Below are 21036 nucleotides of genomic sequence, written 5' to 3'. Positions count from 1 at the left end.
GTCTACCTTGCACTGGGTCAAATCGCTAAAGGCGACAAATCTAGTTCTCTCTGCCTTTATGCTAGCTACATTCAGAGTAGCAAAGATTAAGGACAAGGCAGCCATGGTTTATTTCTGAAATTTCTTACCACTCCTTATCTCTTCACTGCAATCCCTCTTCACAGATATTCCTGCCCCATCATTTCTTCCAGATCCTGTATAATTTCTTCCAATTCCAAATCCTCCCAATCTGAGTCATCTTCCCCGGCTTTCTTTCTACCCTTCTTTTTCTTGGTTTCCTCTGGACCAGCACTTTCCCCTTTCACCCATTCCTTACCCTCCTCTATTTCCTGCACAAGGCCCTTCGTTAAACTAGCAGGGTGTGATGCTAGACTTGAGGGTGACATTGCTGGCTCCTCTCTGTTGAGTCTTCCAGATGATTCATTCCTCTATCCCCTCCCCTCCCCTCCTTCCTCTTCTCCTCCAAAACCTCCCTTTGGGGTGGATTCACCTCGAGATCACTCTCTCCTTCCCCTGACACCTGCAACACTGCAAATTGATTACTCTGGCTCTCCAGAATTCTGACTCTCCAGAATCTCTGCTCTCCCCACTCGGGCTATCCCCCTCCCCTCCTTTCTCCAACCCCCCTTTCCCCTCCACGTTTCCCTACCAGGGTCCATGCTTCTCCTTCTCCCCCCTTCTCCTCACCTCCTTCTTCCATCCTTTCACTAATGCCCCTCCTTTGAATTTGATCCAAACCTGATGCCCTTTTCTCCCCCTTTCCCTTAGTGCCTGCCTCTGTGTGGATAGCGGTATTTGATTTCTTCATAAGTCCCTTTAACGCTTCCTGCTTCTGTCCTTGTAGCTTCTGCTTGTGCCCATTCCTCCCCCCTCCTCTCTCCCTCTGCCTGATTGTGCGATGCTTGTGGGCATTTGCTAAAAGGGTGTCCTAAGCCCCCACACAGGTTACAGCGTATGGTAGTCCAGTCGCTGGTGTCATGATCTGTACTGCCACATCGAGAGCACTTTAAAACTGTACAAGACTTGGTTAAGTGATGGAAAGATCCACACCTTTAGCACTGTCTGGGTTGCCCTTCATTAAAGCATTGAATTCAATCCCTTCCAATCTGTGCGGCTGAAGGTATGTGTTGGGTGACATAGCCTGCCTGTTTTAATTTTACAAGGGCACTCCACCCCCCACCCCCACCCACAGCTCTGGTCTGGTATTTTGCTTAATGGAGTCCTAATTTTGACATACCGTCCCAACCAATAGGACAGGTCTGCAGCTGTGAGAGACTCATTACGTACCAATATGGTAATCTGGACTGCATCCTGTCTATTGATGGGGACCACCTTAAAATCCACCCATCTACCCTGATGCTGCACCTCTGTGTACTTTTCCCAAAACAGTCCAATCCTCACCCTGTTAAGAAACAAAAATATCATATTCAGGGATTCCCACAGGGTGGATGCATGCATACAGATCTTCAGGGATAAAGCCCAGGGAGAATACCATTCTTAAAACAACCTCTCTAGGTGGTGGTGCTACCCCTGTGCCCACCCAACGCAGCTGGACAATATTTCAATGTTTTGGGGTAACACTGCTCCCGGGACCCCGCAACAGGCCAGAAAATTGATTTCCCCTTGTCCCCGTGTATGACTCCTGCCTCCCCTCCTCCTCCTCCCCTGTCTCCACCCCTCCTCCCCGTACTACTGCTGCAAAGGATAAAGGGGCTGATACCAGTGTGCTCCCCCCTCCCCTCCCCAACATCCCCTTCTTGCCTTCCTTCCCTCCCCCTCTCTTCCCCTCCATCCTGTCCCACTATGTTCAGTTCACTTGTGCTGTTTCTGTCTCTTCCCCTCTGCAATGTCCTGCTTCCAGTCCTCTGCCAGTTGATGCTGTTCCCAACCAGCACTCACTCCCTTGCTCTGCAACTGTCCCACTCAGACCAGGTCTGGGATCCGACTCCTCTTGTAGCTGACACTCTCCACCACGCACTTTCCCCGTACTGGCCACTGTCCCACTCAAACCTGGTCTGGGCTCCACCTCCTGGTGCAGCTGACACTTTCCTCAATGCACTTTCTCTGTATCTGGCGCTGTCATACTCAGTCTGGGTCTTGGCTCTGCCTCCTGGTGCAAATGCCACTCTCCTCCATGCACTGTCTTACTTGGTCTGGGTCTTGGATCTCCTTCCTGGTGCAGCTGACACTCTCCTCCATGCACTTTCTCTGTATCTGGCACTGTCTTACTCGGTCTGGGTCTTGGCTCCGCCTCCTGGTGCAGCTGACACTCTCCACAATTCTCTCTCTCCTTTCTCGGACTGCTGCTTTGATGGGCTTGAGTTTCTTGGAAGCTCCCTTATGCTCTTTCTTCTTGTTTCTGAGTGGCTGAATCTATTGGGAGCCCCTGCCTGTCACCAGGCTTCCCCCATGATGTCATCAGCACTTCTGATTGAGATTGGACTGCAGCTCTTGGACAGCCCCACTCAGAGGTCTGCCCTATCAATTCTGTCCATGAGTGACTGTGGTGTTCCCATGATGTTCCCGCCCTCTGTCCACCATATTTGCTCTCAGCTTCTTCCATCTCTTGTAGTACTCCAGTACTCCATTCCTGTACTTTCCCATCCTCTTCAGTCTCTGTCTCCATCTGCAAAACCCCTTGTTTTTGCTTTGCTTTTTCTCCCATTGTTCCTGGTAACTTCTGTACTTGTTCAGCGTCTAGTGATTCTTCTCCAGCCTCAGCATTCAAGCTGTTCTGATTCTCCAGGCTGTCTTTCCTCCCTGTCTCTTCCAGCAAACCTAAGCTCTTCTCTGTGGTTTCAGCTATGCCCTGCCAGCTGTCTAAGTATAATGGATGTTTTTGAATTTTTTTCAGTTTCATAGCTCTTTTGTGTGCCAAACTTGCCAGGCTCTCTTGCTGCATGCATTGCTGGAGCCCCTCCTTATCTACAGTGCCTGCCATTAGAGAATGACACGGGGACGGGGAACCGCAGTAACTGCGGGGATGGGGACAGAGCTCGCGGGGACGGGGCGGGGACAGATCCCACAGGGACGGGGACAGGGGACAAACTTTGTCCCTGTGTCATTTTCTAATTTGAAGCCTGTTAATGAACTGGACCGTTATTTATGTTTAAGTGATGCCTACAAAGATATTTTGATTTTTTGTAAAAACAAGCAAACATACTGGCCACAACTAGCAAAATTTGCATTGGAGATCCTGTACATCCTGCTACCAGCACATCTTCTAAGAAGATAACTTCTATGCCAGGAAGGACTGTGGAAGACAGGAGAGCTAGATTGAATCCTGAGATTGTTGATGATTTCTTATTTATCCACAGATTTAAAAAAACATAACAGTGCTTTATAAGGCATATTTTTCCCCTCTAGGGGACATATAGAACGGGTTGTATTTTATACCCCTGGACATTTTAACAGTGTGAATTAGGATTCCTTGGGGTAGTAGAAGTCAGCTACTTTTGGGGTTGGAAGGGTAGAGGGTGGTGGTGGGAAGGAGGGTTATTATAGCTGCTCATTGTTATTATTGTTCTCTATTTGTAATTTATACACAACAGTTTCACAGCATATTGTTCCTTTTTATATTTTAATAAAAAGATTTAAATATAAAATGATAAGTGTTCGAGGCTTCTGCAGATGAGGATAGAGCCCACAGGGACAGGGCGGGCACAGAACCTGTGGGGACGGGGTGGGGATGGAGACAGGGCCTGCGGGGATGGAGACAGAACCTGCGGGGATGGGGTGGGGACGGAGACAGAACCCACGGGGCGGGGACGGAGACAAACTTTGTCCCTGTGTCTTTCTCTACCTGCCACAACTGGACTAGGTGCCCCTGTTCCACAAGGCTGGTAAGTGGATGGAGCGCCTAGCTCTTGGGAATCCTGTAAGAAATAAAATACTGGTGATAACTGGGAATTGTCTGTGTCAGTCTTGTCTTTTCCTCCTTCTGCCTGCTGCTGTTTCTCTTCCCCTGCTGTCCCTTCCAGCATAGCCTCTGGGGTCTCTGGAACCACGGTGTCCTGTGTGTCTCTGGGTTCCGCTTCCTGCTGGATATAGGACTGCGTCTGGGTCTGCTGCATGTGTTCCCTGTTCAGGAAAACCTCACGAGGGGGATTACCTCTGCTGTTCTTTAGCTCTTGCAGCTGCCTTTGCTTTGCTGTAAGCCACTTCCAGAGTGCTTCAACTCCCTTAATGTACTTGTCTCGTGGTCCAATGGAAGCCAGGTTACACATAGTTTTTGCTAGCTTCACCCGCTTCCTCAGTACCTCTATTTCATCTTCTACTCAATTAATTTTCTTCACCAATCTAATGACCTGTTCAGGAGTCATTTGCTAGGCCTCTTTCTTCTGCCAGGCCCTAGGCCTGGATTCTTCCTCCTCTTCCTCGCTAACGTCCTCCTCAGACTCTCTGTTACTATCTTCCTCCACCTCTCCTTTGATACTGCATGCAGAGAACCCAGCTCTGGAACCAGGTCCCTGCCTTCTTACCCCCTGTTCTTCACCCAGCTTAGGAATGTTATGGCCAGGACTTACAGTCAGGGTGAGCTGGCTCCTCAGCAAGCGCCGCTGGGCTCTGGTCCTTCCTCCGTCCACAGGCCTGGGCTCTCCTGGTTGCATGCTTAGGGCTCGCATGGAGGAAACCTCCCCTTCATTGTGTTTCTCAACTCCCAGTGTGCTAGGCCTTTCAGCCTGGGGCACTCCTGCAGGGGGGCCCCCTCACCTCTGCATTGTTCAGCAGCCACAAGGTACTGCAGCTCTCCTTCCAGCACCTCTTCATCACAGGTCTGTACTCTGCAAGTGTGTGTGTGTGTCTACTGTTGACTCTGTCCCAATATGGCTTGGATCACATCATTTCGTGTTTCTGTTATTCTATAGGATTTTAAATACTCATTACTTATTGGTTATTATGCTCTTTTCAGCTCCCCATAAAGGCATTTTCATATATGACATATTTGGGGTATTAAAAATAATCTAAGATACTTCTAAAAGGAGTTTGTAACCACAGTCACATTGTTGCCCCAAATGCCAGTGAGTAGGGTGTGTGAAACTGTATTTGGAGTCTGATGATTTCTATACGGTCCTGCTACTGTTCTTATTGAGTCTAGCCAATTACTATAACTCAGTCTATAGTGGCCATCCCATTTCATCACTAAAGTCTCTGAATTTGCTTCACAGTGTTGCAGTCCACTTACTGACAAATAAGAATCAATCATATTTTTTAGATTTTATTGTCAGTATATTGGCTTTGAATTGAATGATGAATTAAGTTTAAGATTATAACAATCACGTTCAAGATGTATAACCATGCCAATATAAAGCCACTATCAACTGTGATTGGATATTATCAAACAAATCAACACTTTACAATCTGAACATCAAAGGTTACTGAACCTTTTTAATTCAAAGTTGCATATAATGTGAACACATGCAATCATATGTTACCTATATCTGGTGTAGGACTGTACAACAACCTCCCGTTAGTGATTAGGTTAGAGCATGAGCTATTAGATTTTCAGAAAAAAAGTAGAAACCTATTTTGAGGGTGCTTCTTAAATTTTATGTATGTATGTATATATGTATTTATTTCCATATTGCAAACTAGGGCCAACACTGATGGCTAAGCAGTTTAGAACAAAAATCTCTAATCTGATGGCTGTGCAGATCTGAAGGATCATTTTAATGTGTCAGGCCAGTAGGGTAGGTTTATGCTGCTAGGAGAGACAGAATAATTATGTCATGAGACAATGGGTAAAATATAGAGATGTGGAGGAGCATTTTCGATATGATGTGGAAATCCAATTTTGGAGATTTTACAAAAATCCAGTGCCAAACATGGTCATCTTTGAACCAGAAAAACATCTATCTTTTGGGTTCAAAAATCATCTTATTTTAGAAGTTTTTGTACTCGGTGCATCTTTATTTAAGGGCCATTGTCAAACAAAAATATGTCCAAGGGGAAAACGCACAAAAACAAGCCATTGGGATGTCTGGGGGTCAGCAGTATTACTAGACTGGCCACACAGACATCACAGCAGAGAAGTGGGGCAGCCTAGGGGGCACTGTAGTGGACTTCACATAAAAGGTCCCAGGTACATATCACATCATAACCTCCTTATATTGTTTGGTGAGCCCTCCAGGAATACCCCACTAAAATAGTCCTTATGCCTGCAGGTGTCGCCTGTATATGGGTTCAGTAGGTATTTTGTGTGTGTGTTGGGGGGGGGGCACTCACACTTTCTACCACAAATGTACCACTTAGAGTGGGATATGGGCCTGGGTCCCCTTCTCTACAGTCCACTGATCCAACCACCAGTTTACTGTAGGGACCTGCTTGCCACTCTAAGAGGAATGGCCATTATATCTGCAGCTGTCATAGAGCTTGGTATGTACTGTCACTTTCACCTATTAGGAGGGTGGGAGGGAGTCAGTGACCACTGGGGAATTAAAGGGGAGGCATGCTTTTACCCCTCCAGTACTCATCTGGTCAGTTTAAGTTCATAAGTACATAAGTATTGCCATGCTAGGACAGACCAAAGGTCCACCAAGCCCAGCATCCTGTTTCCAACAGTGGCCAGTCCACTTTTTGGCACTTAGTCATTATTGAAATAGGTTTAGCCAAAAACATCCTATTTTTTGCCCTGGACATTTTTATAATGTTCCATTATCGCAGAAAAATGTCCAAATTGTAAGCCCACCCTAGTCCTGCTCATAACATGCCTCTAACACTCCCCCTTGAGATTTAGATGAACTGCTTAGAAAACATCTTAAAAATGAGTTTCGAAAATAGCAATTTGCACGTTTTTGGGAAAGAAGAATTTCCATCTGCTGCTTTGTGCCATTTTTATGCCATTTTTCTGTATCATAAATGAGCCCCATTGTGTTATATTGTATGCTTTTTATTTTGTCATCCACTGAGAACTGCTAGTGTGATCAGCAGGGCATAAAAGCATTACAATAAATTAATCATACACCCAAACCTAAATTCCAATATATATTTTATAAAAGGAGTGTACCACTGCCTAGATTCCCTCCACTCCTTACCAGGTGATCCCTGAAGTCTAGTGTGTGTGTGTGTGAGAGGGGGGGAGGTGGGGCAGTCACTCCAACCCTGGTGGTTCCCATACACCAAATGGTACCCAACAGGCCTCTACTGACAATCTTGTAGTGCTACTGCAAGGAATCAGACTGTGAAAACCATGGCAAAATAATACTAAAATATATTATAGCAGGTTATTAAATAGGGCCTTAAGTTTTGTACCTGAGACAATGGAGGGCTAAATGATTTGACAAAGGTTTCAAGGTATATCAATGGGAGAAGTGGGACTTGAAACCCGGCTTCTCTAGTTTTCAGCTACTCTATTACTAAGCTACTCCTCCACTGGCAATATGATATAGGACTGTGAAACTGTTAATGTCACAGATCTTTAAAACACAAGAACTCCAACAGTAATTCTTCTTAGAAAGCAAGGTGTGATTGGGCATTGCAGAGGAGGAGTTGGCCAATAGTCTAGTTTTAATCACAATTGGTGACCTTATTGCACTAATCACTGAGGTGGACGTATTGTCAGTGCTGCAAGACAGAGGGTGTTCTTTGTGCTCTGTGAAACTGTTTCAGATTTTTATTTATTAGGTCCCTGGGAAGTTAAAAAAAAAGAGAGAAGGAACAGGAAGAAGAAGACTGGGTCATGTTAGGTAGGGCAGGGAATTGGCTAGGCTCTGCCAGGCAAGGAGATGGCATGGACTAGACCCTTGTAAGGCAGGGCCCAATACAGACTAATGCTGCACTTTGGGATGAGGATACCTGGGGCTGCACAGTACACATTAGTGTGTGTTGAAATGTAAATGCAGTACTGTCTGTACATAATTTATCTCCAATGGTTCTGGTGTTCAGTATTGTGGGGATAGTATTCAGTTCTTACTTTCCTTCGATGGTACCATTTCTGATGTATTAGGGAAGGGAAGCTACCTGTCTTTCCACTGTCTCAGAGTGGATGAATGATAATCGATTGGTTTTGAATTTGAGTAACTCTGAAATATTGTTTTGAGCTATTTTTGCAATTTAAATTTACCAAATCACCAATCAGGCGTCGATGGGTCTCATTTTAAGAGTGAGAAAACTTCCAGTGTTCTGGGAGTGGTTTTGGACTCCTCAATGAGGGGCCCTTTTACAAAGTCGTGGGAGGGCTAATGCGCTGGAAGTGTGCACCCAATTGGCACTACTGGCGAGGTAGCCTGTGCGCCTGGCAGTAATTCTGATTTTGGTGTGCGCCAAATCCCATGGCAGAAACATAATTTTCTAGTTTCTACCATGGGGGGGAGGGGGGTTCCTGGCATTTACCAGCAACGAGCCCATGTTGGCATGCACTGCATGGTTACCATGTGGGTATCACATAAGCCCTTACTGCTAGCCCAATAGCTGGTGGTAAGCGCTCAAGCCATAAATAGGCACATGCTAATTTTAATATTAGCACAGGCACATTTCCTAGCCCATTAAAAATAGCCTTTTTCCCAGCTGCGGTAAAATATGGCCCAGTGGGTGTCTAAAAGATGTGCCCACACTACAGCCACTTTTTACCATGCCTTTGTAAAAGGACCCCTGAGTATGGAACCACAAATTAAAAAGTGTACTTTAAGCTGGAACAACTACGCTTGTTGCAATCATATTTTTTTAACCTGATCATTTTAGGATTATTGCTCAGTTGACTATTTTATCTTTAGTAGACTTTATGCTAAACAAATTCTTCTGTTCCATGTTCATAGATAAAAATACTGGAGAACGACCTCAGTCAGCTGACAAAGGTGTATATGGAGATGGAGTAGATATTGTATCATTTCTAGAAGAAAGTATTTATGGAAACTGAAAGTGGACAAAGCCATGGGGGTCAAATGATACCCATCCTAGGATACTGAGGGAGATCAGAGAGGTTCTGGCAGGTTAAAAACACAGAATCGTATCAACTTTATTAGTCCCAATTTTTCTCAATTTTTCTCCACACATCAATCATCAATATTCTCCAAAAAGCTTTTCAATTGGGCAGACTGGATGGACCGTGCAGGTCTTTTTCTGCCGTCATCAACTATGTTACTATGTAATTATACAACTCTTGCCTCAGTAGTGCATAATTGTCCCACAATGATTTTTGGGCAACACTAGCAGCACTAACTTCTTCATCGGCATAAATACTTTTATATTAGTACACTCTAAGTACTTATCTTCAATATTTTCGAACTGGGGGCATTACGCTGTCCGACACGCATGTTTCACCATTAGGCTTTATCAAGGACTTCCCCCATACGCAGTTCCAGCGCCAGCTCAACCAATATATCAAAGGAATTACTCCCGTCAAGGTTAAAAACACATGCATTTCACAATTTCTCCTTAGTTACAGCTGCTGAAGCTTTACTTCTTTTGTTTCTAGTTACATGTGACTGTGTAATACCTTTATATCAGGAAACTGTCCTAGATATGTATCAAGTGTCAACAAAGACCCATCTACTAGCTTCTGATGGAAATCTTCCCAAAGCACATCACATTTCTATAAAGGGAAAGAGAGAGAAGAGGAAAATAGAAATGTTAAACACTTTTAAACATATATATATACAATAATGCTAAAGTACATGCACAGTTTTCCATATGAAGTCAAAATATAATGATCCCTGAATAGAAATCCTGTAATTAGCACTACTTCCAGTCTCAGATACATATTGCTATGATGGCATGGATGTGATAAAGTTATTTGTTTCACTATTATCTATTACAACATATAATTCTAATTGTAATCTATTAATACACTAATGGGACATAGCTATCAATGTGAGCTACCATTAAGATGTGTTATTTTACCACTAACTCGTGCTGGTTTAGCAATGAGATTTAGGGGCCCTTTTACTGACGTTTAGCATGCATTAACGGGATTAGAGTGTGGTAAATACTAAGAAGCCCATAGATACAAAAAGGGCTTTTTAGTATTTTGTGTACACTGATTCCATTAGCGCTCATTAAGCTGGTCTCTTAGGGGTCCTTTCGCTAAACTGCAGGTAAAAGGGCCCTGTGGTAGCAGAGAGGGCCGTTTTTCCTGTGCGCCAGGACCCTTTTTACTGCAGCAGGTAACCAACCGTCGTTTATAAAGCGGCTAAGTACCACCACAGCTCATATGGTGTTCCCCTGAGGACGCGGAATGCGAAACATGCTGAGCATGTAGGGAACCAGGAACATCGGCTTTGAGAGAGAGTTGAATTCCAGTCCCGTACTAAGGGAGTAGTGAACTATGATTTTGATTTTAACTTCACCAAGGATGGGGATCCCCACAGGACATCAACAGATCTGAGCAGCGATTGCTCCGGAACAAGCTAAGTAGTAACATCTATCCTATAAGACTATATATGAGTTGGATGTCTTAGCTACATTAATTACATGTTGTACATTATAGACAGCAAGAGAGTAGGGTAGGAAGGAGGTGTGCAATGATGTTCAACAAGGGGTTAAAGCAGTAAATACTGCATGCGAGTCCTGTGGACAACACCCCCTCCATTGAGCACAGCATATTAAAAAAAAAAAAATTAGTTATTCACAGCGCACTGGTATAAGGTATAGTCAGGTTTTAGTGCTAAGAGGTTTCTTGATATATTTATTTTATTTTATTTTTGTTACATTTGTACCCCGCGCTTTCCCACTCATGGCAGGCTCAATGTGGCTTACATGGGGCAATGGAGGGTTAAGTGACTTGCCCAGAGTCACAAGGAGCTGCCTGTGCCAGGAATCGGCATTTAATGCCAAGAAGTGTAGAGTGATGCACTTGGGGTGCAGAAACCTGAAAGAGAGACACCAGATAGGAGGGGAGAGATTAGTAAGCTCGACTCAGGAGAGAGACCTTGGGGTGTTGGTGTCCGAGGATCTAAAGGTGAAGAAACAATGTGACAAGGCAACAGCTGTGGCCAGAAGGATGCTAGGCTTCATAGAGAGGGGTATAACCAGCAGAAGAAAGGAGGTGTTGATGCCCCTCTACAAGTCATTGGTGAGGCCCCACTTGGAGTATTGTGTTCAGTTTTGGAGGCCGTATCTTGCTAAACATGTAAAAAGACTGGAAGCGGTTCAAAGAAAAGCTACGAAAATGGTATGGGATTTAGGTTGCAAACCGTATGTTGAGAGACTTGCCGACCTGAACATGTATACTTTGGAGGAAAGGAGAAACAGGGGTGACGTGATACAGACGTTCAAATATTTGAAAGGTATTAATCCGCAAACAAACCTTTTCTGGAGATGGGAAGGTGGTAGAACTAGAGGACATGAATTGAGGTTGAAGAGGGGCAGATTCAGGAGTAATGTCAGGAAGTATTTTTTCACAGAGAGAGTGGTGGATATGTGGAATGCCCTCCCACGGGAGGTGGTGGAGATGAAAATGGTAATGGAATTCAAACATGCAAGGGATAAACACAAAGGAATCCTGTTTTGAAGGAATGGATCCACAGAATCTTAGCCGAGATTGGGTGGCGACGCTGGTAATTGGGAAGCAAAACTGGTGCTGGACAGACTTCTACGGTCTACGCCCTGATCAGACTGGATAGGGATGGGCTTGAGTATAAATTTTAAGGGGCATCTGGGGTGCAGAAACCCGAAAGAGAGACACCAGATAGGAGGGGAGAGATTAGTAAGCTCGACTCAGGAGGGGGACCTTGGGGTGTTGGTGTCCTAGGATCTAAAGGTGAAGAAACAATGTGGCAAGGCGACGGTTGTGGCCAGAAGAATGCTAGGCTTCATAGAGAGGGGTATAACAGCAGAAGAAAGGAGGTGTTGATGCCCCTCTACAAGTCATTGGTGAGGCCCCATTGTGTTCAGTTTTGGAGGCCATATCTAGCTAAGGATGTAAAAAGACTGGAAGCGGTTCAATGGACGTGCGGCAAAATGAAAATTGCCACACGTCCATTTTGGGTCTGAGACCTTATCACCAGCCATTGATCTAGTGGTAAGGTCTCACACAGTAACCAGGCAGTAATGGTCTACGTGTGTAGAATGACGATTACCGCCCGCACGCCAGAAAAGAAAAATAAGGGCCACACGGTAGTTGAGTGATAACTCAAAATTGATGCACATTGGGCGTGCGTAGGCGCCTATGTGGCTTAGTAAAAGGGCCCCATGGTCTTTTAATTAGGGTGTCCTATTATAAATTACCTTCTATATGTGCATTTTCCTTCGAGAAAAAGTATATGCAAAAATTTGCACCAGCTTTTTCAGAGGATAGTTTTTTTTTTAATGAATGAAATTTCACTCTTCTCAACAAACTTATTGGACTGTAACTTCAGTCTTTGTTATATTTAAGACTTCTTACCTCTCCAACCATCTTCACGTCATCCCTGCCATACCATTCAGGCTCATACACTTCATGTAGAGACTCGGTGAGTTTCATGGAGGCCTCCTGCATGCCTACAATATGGATTAATAAGAATGTGTGACATTATAAGTAGCCTTTTTCAATGCTTCCATTTATTTCTTTTGGGAAGATGCCAAATTTGTGATGCATCCCTCCTGCATCCTCCAAATCACTTACAGACTTTGAAAGGAAAGAGTCTTGATGAAGTTTAGCAGAGCTAGATCTTTCCAACTGAAAGTTATAAGAGGATTTGGGGGTGGGGAAGGGAGTAACTTGTATCTCTTATGAGACAACTTCCAAATTGGTCTCCCTGAATCACTCAACAACTTTGAAAAGTACACACAGCTAAATCTAGCCACCCCAAAGTTACTGGTGGACATACACAATAAAAACAAACTTTAACACACAAAGAGGGGCATAATCAAACGGGGCGCCCAAATTTTCCTGAGGGCGTCCTCGCAGGATGTCCCGTGAAGGGGCGGGGAAACCCATATTATCAAAACAAGATGGGTGGCCATCTTTTGTTTCGATAATACGGTCGGGGACGCCCAAATCTCAACATTTAGGTTGTCCTTAGAGATGGTCATCCCCGGTTTTCGGCAATAATGGAAACCGAGGACGCCCATCTCAGAAATGACCAAATCCAAGCCATTTGGTCATGGGAGGAGCCAGCATTCGTAGTGAACTGGTCCCTCTCACATGCCAGGACACCAATCGGGCACCCTAGGGGGCACTGCTGTGGACTTTATAAATTGCTCCAAGGTGCATAGCTCCCTTACCTTGGGTGCTGAGCCCCCCAAAACCCACTCCCCACAACTGTACAACACTACCATAGTTCTAAGGGGTGAAGGGGGGCACCTACATGTGGGTACAGTGGGTTTCTGGTGGGTTTTGAAGGGCTCACATTTACCACCACAAGTGTAACAGGTAGGGGGGGGGGGGTGGGCCTGGGTCCGCCTACCTGAAGTGCACTGAACACACTAAAACTGCTCCAAGGACCTGCATACTGCTGTCAGGGAGTTGGGTATGACAATAGAGGCTGTCATAGAGGCTGGCAACAAATATTTTTAAAGTTTTTTTTAGGGTGGAAGGGGGTTAGTGACCACTGGGGGAGTAAGGGGAGGTCATCTCCAATTCCCTCCGGTGGTCATCTGGTCAGTTTGGGCACCTTTTTGAGGCTTGGTCACAAGAAAAAATGGACCAAGTAAAGTCGGCCAAGTGCTCGTCAGGGACACCCTTCTTTTTTCCATTATCGGCCGAGGACGCCCATGTGTTAAGCACACCCCAGTCCCGCCTTCGCTATGCTTCCGACACACCCCCGTGAACTTTGGTTGTCCCTGCGACGGAAAGCAGTTGAGGGCGCCCAAAATCGGCTTTTGATTATGCCGATTTGGGCGACCCTGGGAGAAGGATGCCCATCTTGTGATTTGTGTCGAAAGATGGGCACCCTTCTCTTTCGAAAATGAGCCCAAAAGAGGTCCTTTTACTGAGCGGCACTAAAAGGTGACCTGTGTTATGACTAGCTTGTGGGTTTCCCCGTGCGCTGAGCTCACTTTTCGTGCAGCTTCAGTCTCTTCACCATTATTGTTCGAAACTCCTGGTAGGAAGCCAAGATTGCCCTTCTTAAAGAAAGCCAATCTTAGGGGTCCTTTTACTAAAGGGCTGGCATGTGACAACAGGCTTGTCATGCACCAATCTAGAACTACTGCTGGGCTACAAGAATATTTTCTATTTTTGTAGTGCTTACCCTTTGGTAATTGGCAGCGCCGTGTGCTGCCGGGTTAGCGCAGAGGCCCTTACCACCACATCAATGGGTGCAGGTAAGTGCTCCCCCCTGAAATGGCCACATGGCAAGTGTGTCACTTATCGCATGGCCATTTCTTTTTGAGAAAAAAAGACAGCCTTTAACCCGCTGCAGGAAAAGGGGGCCTCAGCGTGCATCAAAAACACGCGCTGACGTTAGTGCAGGCCCCCTTTTACTGCAGTTTAGTAAAAGGACCCCTTAATTATCTGAGCACTCTATTTTCAACTTTTGTTTTGTCTCACAGTTCACCAAGAAAGCAGTATCTGTACAAGTACTTGACTTTGTGAAAAGAAAAATGTTTTCTATCCAAAACAATCAGTATTTAAACCAAACCAAAACACAACAGCACTATTAGCAGTGACTGATGAAATCTTTTAATGGCAAAGACACTATTGTTTTTTTTTAGATATATGAGTGCACTGTTTGATATTGTACATCACCCATGTCTCCAAAATACACTTTGTGGTATTAATATGCTCTTCATGGCCCTGAATTGGGTTCTAGTCTCTCCTAAGTCACCAAACCTCCATGAATCCTGGAATTTGTTTGTTTGAATATTTTGCTCACATCTTTGCAGCAGTAGCTCAAGGTGAGTTTCATTGGGGTACAGAAAGTAGTTCCCTGTCCCTAGAAGGCTTACAATCTAAGAAGCCCTTTCACTAAAGCTTAGCATGTGCTAAGAATCATTAGCACATGCTATTTGCTGCACATCCAGGGCTTTTTTTGAGTGGGTAGTTGGGGGTACTGAGTACCGGCACCTTTTCCATTGTCTACTAAAATTGACCCATGGGGTCCCCAAGTTTTAATGAAAGAGCTCAGGCTCTACACACCAATTCTGCCTGGTCTTAGATTCTGTAACTGGTTGCAGGGGTCCTGGCTATTGTGGGGTGGGTCCCTCAGTGATTACCCAAGCCCTGAAGGGTGGCCGTCTCTTCAGGTCACTTCACTGGCTTCCGATCAGATACCGCATACAGTTCAAGCTTCTCCTTCTTACCTACAAATGCACTCAGTCTGCAGCCCCTCATTACCTCTCAACCCTCATCTCCCCTTACATTCCCGCCCGAAACCTCCGCTCACAGGACAAATCCCTCCTCTCAGTACCCTTCTCCACCACTGCCAACTCCAGGCTCCGCTTATTCTGCCTCGCCTCACCCTATGCTTGGAATAAACTTCCCGAGCCCTTACGCCAAGCCCTCTCCCTACCCATCTTCAAATCCTTACTCAAAGCCCACCTCTTCAATGTTGCTTTTGGCACCTAACCTTTATACCTTTCAGGAAATCTAGACTGCCCCAATCTGACGACCCCTACTTGACTGTTTGTACATTTGTCCTTTAGATTGTAAGCTCTTTGAGCAGGGACTGTCCTTCTATGTTAAATTGTACAGTGCTGCGTAACCCTAGTAGCGCTTTAGAAATGTCAAATAGTAGTAGTAGTAGTACTGAGTACCGGCACCTTTTTAGCAAGAAAAAATGCACTGTGCACATCCTATTTTATACCTATAGGCCATGTGGAACTTAGCTCACACTAATATTAATTAGTGTGCGCTAAGCTTTAGCAAAAGGGCCCCCAAGTTTGTACTTGAGGCAACAAAGGGTTAAATGACTTTCCCAAGACCATAAAGAGTGTGGGTGATCTTGCTGATTCCTAGCCTGCTGCTCTAATCACTAGGCTACTCCTCCACTCCTGCAAATAAATCATTTTTGAAACATATTGGACTCATTTCTTAAGCCACGTGGCCACAGTTCTATTTGGTTTCCACTGTTTTAAATACGTGTCTTCTCCCACTAGCAACTTTTATTGAAAAGTTTGGGCTTAATGCCTTCAGGGGCCCTTTAACAAAGGTGCATAAGGGCCTGCACGCATTCAGTGCACACCAAATTATCATTATCACCCGGCTACAGCGTGCCCCGTGAATATGGCGTGTGCTGAAAACAAGTGTTAGAAAATATTTTCTATCTTCTACCACATGGCGCTTAAACAACGATAAACAGCAGTGGGCACACCCTGCATGCCTACCGCCTGGGTAGCGCGTGATACCTTATCGCTTTCAATGGGTGGCGGTAAGGTCTCAGGCCGAAAATGAATACACGCTGGTTTTTATTTTGCTGCACATCCATTTTTCAGCCCCTTTAAAAAAGGCCCTTTTTCCAGGACGTGGTAAAAACTGGCCCGGTGTGCGCCCAAAAGACAGGTCACTTTTTGCCATAGCTTAGTAAAAGGGCCCCTCAGCCACTCTGATGACATAAGAACATAAGAGTAGCCATACTGGGTCAGACCAATGGTCCATCTAGCCCAGTATTCTGTTTTCCAAACAGTGGCCAAGCCAGGTCACAAGTACCTTGCAGAAACCCATTTAGCTAGTTGTTTATATAGACTCTTGTGTACCAACCAACAATCTGAATAGCTGCATATTTGCCATTTCCAAGTGGCTTCTCTCCCACAAACAAATTAAATAGGAAGCCGACTGGATCAACAACCATCAACTGATAACATGCAAGTCCTCGAAAATCATCATCACCATTCTGAGCATCTGCCTAGATAGTCACCTTTGCTTTGAAAACATCTCTCTCCTGGTAAAGAAACATGTTTTTTTTTTTTTTGCCCTTCATAAGAATTGTTCCATCTGTTTAATTATCAACACCAATGATGTACACTTATGTTTGTCCTCGCACAAATCCCTCTTGATCAACACAGTTCCCTCCTGATTGGTTTGAAACATTCTGTAATTAATCTAAAATACCATGGTACAGCTATTATATGGAGATTGTAAATTTTGTTTATGTGAACCCCTCCCCCCCACCATGCTAAAAGAATAGCATTCCTGCCCATTGATACTGAGTTATAAAATTCTCTTGCTAACATACCATGTACTGCACTCAGGCCTTTATCTTTACCTTTCAAACTGAATCATTCCAAATTTTTCCTCTTGTTCGCTCGGGTCTATGAGTTCTTCTATGTTACTTGTTTTATTTTACATCTTGCTAACTGATTTGACTTGCTATGCAATTAGTTGATATAGAAAATTCAATAAACGATAAACATTTACTCTTCATTCTCTCACCTAATCAAATCTGATAGGAAATTACATGTACATCTTTTAGTTACCTGGTTCCATTTTTATGGAACTCCCTCCGGCTTCCTTTAAGATACAAATTGCTGTGTACTCACTCTAAATGCGGATTTAAAATATGACTTCTCCAGCAAGTCTATGGGCCCTTTTACTAAGGTACGCCAAAAAGTGGCCTGCGCTGGTGTAGTCATGTGCTTTGGACACACGAACAGGTCAATGTTTCAGCGGGCCTGGAAAAAAGGCAATTTTTTTGTGGCCGAAAATGGACTCGCGGCAAAATTAAAACCAGTGTGCATCCATTTTCAGCCTGAGATCTTACCACCACCCATTGACTTAGCAGTAAGGTCTTACGCGCTAACCGGACGGTAAGCAGCCAGCATGTGTAAACTGCCGATTACCGCTGGGTAAGCGACATGTGGTAGAAAATAGAAAATATTTTCTCTCTCATGATTTGAGCATACGTCAAAAATGGAATTACCGCCCAGGGCACGCAGTAGCCAGGAGGCAGTTCCAATTTGGCATGCGTGTCTTAGTAAAAGGGGCCCTATAGTTGGTGAGTCAATGAGCAAAAAAGGTCTGGTCAGGAATAGTACAGCTCCTCCTCATTTCCTCTCTTACTCTCAAACTGAAGTAAAATTGTACCTTCTCATTTATCCTATAATCAGTGCTCTTTCTTCTTTATTGTAATGTAAACAGCTTTGCTATGCACCAATGAGAAGTGGTATATCAAGTTAATATAGCAAAAATAAGTAAAACCCTACCTCTCACCCAATCTAAAATAACAATGCAAAACCCTATCTCTCAAGGAATGCAGGTCCTGATCCCTCCCCCCCCCCCCCCCCACCATGCCAAATCTCAAATAAATTGTTCCCCACTGTCAACCCTCTTTCCCTGTCACACACTGAGAGGAGAGCAGAGGTTTACTTGCTCCTAGTTCAGAATCATGCATAGCTCTGAAGTTAGGTGTTGCCAAAGAAATGCTGAACATCAGATTGGTAGGAGGTAAATAGTATGCAGAGCTTTGGAGGGAGTTTGGGGGGTTAAAGTGGAGTCAGAGGCATTTTTTTAAAAGAATTGTTTGGGAGGATTTTTTTTGTAAATAAGGGAAGAAAGTAAGGGGGATCAATGCCATGGGATGGCTTACGTTATCTTTTGTCTTCTCTTTGTTGATTAGCGAGCATGGTTTTGTTTTCATACTTCTCAATTTAGGAAGAGTCATTTAGGGGTCCTTTTACTAAAGCGAGCTAAAAAGTGGCCTATGCTGCAACCACATTTAGAACACCAGTAAAATGACTAGTTTTCTATTTTTTTTAAATGGCTACATCCTAATTTCCCTATTAGTGTGTGGCCATTACCATGGGAGCCCTTACCGCCACCTATTTAGGCCTCTCATGCAAATCCCACTCTTAACGAGTAGCACACAGTAATGTGCCTGCATTACCCGATTAGCACGGACATTCCTACTCTCCGCCCATAGGCATGCCTCCCAAGTTGAAAACGAAAAAATATTTTCCAGAGCACACGCTAACCCGAAACATACCAGAGGACACCTCAGCATGTCCCGTGGTAGTGCTCTTTTAGTGTGCGGTAGGCCTGCATTAGGCCTACTGCTCCTTAGTAAAACAGCTCCTTTATGCGCGTCTGCTTCATGTTGACGAATTCATTAATTTTAATATGTCAGCTTTAGGAAATGTGCATCTTTGTGCCTCCCTCCTTCTGGTCCCCACTACCTTGGGAGCGATGGTGTTACAGGGGGCCCATCTCAATTTTTCTGCCCGGGGCCCATTCAGTCCTAGGTAGCTACACCACTGTCCCTAAGGATCAGTGAACTTTTAGGTGAAAGAATACATTTGACCAGTGCAGTTCAGCCATTTCCAAATCTTTTGTATCCTGATTTATTTTGTTAATATAATCTTTTACATGAATAGAATAAATAATATTCTACCCACTGAGCAAGCTATTATTGATATACTCAAAGGGATAACATTGTTTTACTACCAAGGGTAAAATGTACCTGCTTCAGCATGAAATGTATCTGTAGTTTATCTAGTGACACTCACACTATGGGAGCAATAATCACTCTCTCCACCGCTGTGCAAACCCTACAGGTAATTTTAATTTGTGATCTTTGATGCAGTCATGAAAGCCAAACTACATGGGTAGTCTGACTTTCATTATAGCCTAATGAATAATTACCCTGAAAGATTTGCACTTACTTTCTCTGCACATACTTTTTTTTTCAGTGGAAACATATGTAGTTTGATAATACAAAATTGTGACCCCTATTTAGTAAGCTGCATTAACGCTTTACAGTTCCTGCGAGACAAATACTAAACTAAATGGCAAAACTTCTATGGTAACTATAGTGGGTATCCCCGGCATTGTGCCGTGTGATTAAGGCAGAGAGAAGCTTGTCTTAGCTTTGTTACTGCATGGCAGGTAATGCACAATTCAGTAACCTCTTGAGAAGAGCATTAACTGCTCTGTGTTATATACCCTATTAATGTGTGATAGTGAACTCCATGTTAACTGTAAGGAACAGTCCCTCCCCACCCATTCCTCAGCCCCTTCTATATTAGTTGTTTAACATACAAATTACTATGCTACATAAGAATAGTCATACTGGGGCACACCGATTACCCATCTAGCCCAGAATCCTGCTTCCACCAGTGGCTAAACCAGGTCACAAGTACCTGGCAGAAACCTAAATAGTAACAAGGTTCCATGCTACCAATCCCAGGGATAAGTAGTGGCTTTCCCCATGTCTATTGCAATAGCAGACTATGGACTTTTCCTCCAGGAACTTGTCCAAACCTTTTTTAAAAACCAGATATGCTAACTGCTGCTACCACATCTTCTGGTAATGAGTTCCAGAGCTTAACTGTTCATTGAGGTCCCCTTTTACTAAGCTGCGGTAGAAGGGGGCCTGTGCAAGGATCAGCACGTTTCTGGTGTGCGCTGAGGCCCTTTTTTACTGCAGCGGGTAAAAGGCTGAACTTTTTTCTGAACAAGAAATGGCCGCGCAGTAAGTGAATCACTTACAGCGTGGTGATTTCGAGGAGGAGCACTTACCACCACACATTGAGGTGGCAGAAAGGGCTCCTGCACTAACTTGGCGGTAACCAGGCAGAACACAGCACTGCTACTACTACTACTACTACTACTATTTAGCATTTCTATAGCGCTACAAGGCATACGCAGCGCTGCACAAACATAGAAGAAAGACAGTCCCTGCTCAAAGAGCTTACAATCTAATAGACAAAAAAATAAAGTAAGCAAATCAAATCAATTATTGTGTACAGGAAGGAGGAGGGTAGGTGGAGGCAGGTGGTTACAAGTGGTTACGAGTCAAAAGCAATGTTAAAGAGGTGGGCTTTCAGTCTAGATTTAAAGGTGGCCAAGGAAGGGGCAAGACGTAGGGGCTCAGGAAGTTTATTCCAGGCGTAGGGTGCAGCGAGACAGAAGGCGCGAAGTCTGGAGTTGGCCGTAGTGGAGAAGGGAACAGATAAGAAGGATTTATCCATGGAGCGGAGTGCACGGGAAGGGGTGTAGGGAAGGACGAGTGTGGAGAGATACTGCTTATTTATCACTGGGTAAGCACCAGCATTTAAAAAAAAATAGAAAATATTTTTTGTAGTGCCATAAATGGCAATACTTATGTACTTATTGGAGTTAAACAGGTAGATGTGAAGCGTCTGTTCACGCTTTCCAAAAATACTAGGACTAGGGGGCATGCGATGAAGCTACAATGTAGTAAATTTAAAACGAATCAGAGAAAATTTTTCTTCACTCAACGTGTA

The 21036-nt window shown here is 44.4% G+C and overlaps 1 protein-coding gene across 1 annotated transcript in view; it reads right to left on the bottom strand.

Annotated features, from left to right (window-relative positions):
• Window positions 1–21036, bottom strand: part of AMPH (amphiphysin) — a 296706-nt gene that overhangs the window by 104231 nt on the left and 171439 nt on the right. The window contains exons 4-5 of the mRNA XM_030207529.1: window positions 12320–12414; window positions 9434–9529 (exon numbers count right to left, since the gene is read on the bottom strand). Of these exons, the coding sequence (XP_030063389.1) occupies window positions 9434–9529; window positions 12320–12414 (191 nt within the window). The remainder of the gene's footprint in view (window positions 1–9433; window positions 9530–12319; window positions 12415–21036) is intronic.

Source organism: Microcaecilia unicolor, chromosome 1 (assembly GCF_901765095.1).
Source record: "Microcaecilia unicolor chromosome 1, aMicUni1.1, whole genome shotgun sequence".
NCBI lineage: Eukaryota > Metazoa > Chordata > Amphibia > Gymnophiona > Siphonopidae > Microcaecilia > Microcaecilia unicolor.
This window is presented reverse-complemented; position numbering and strand designations above follow the sequence as displayed.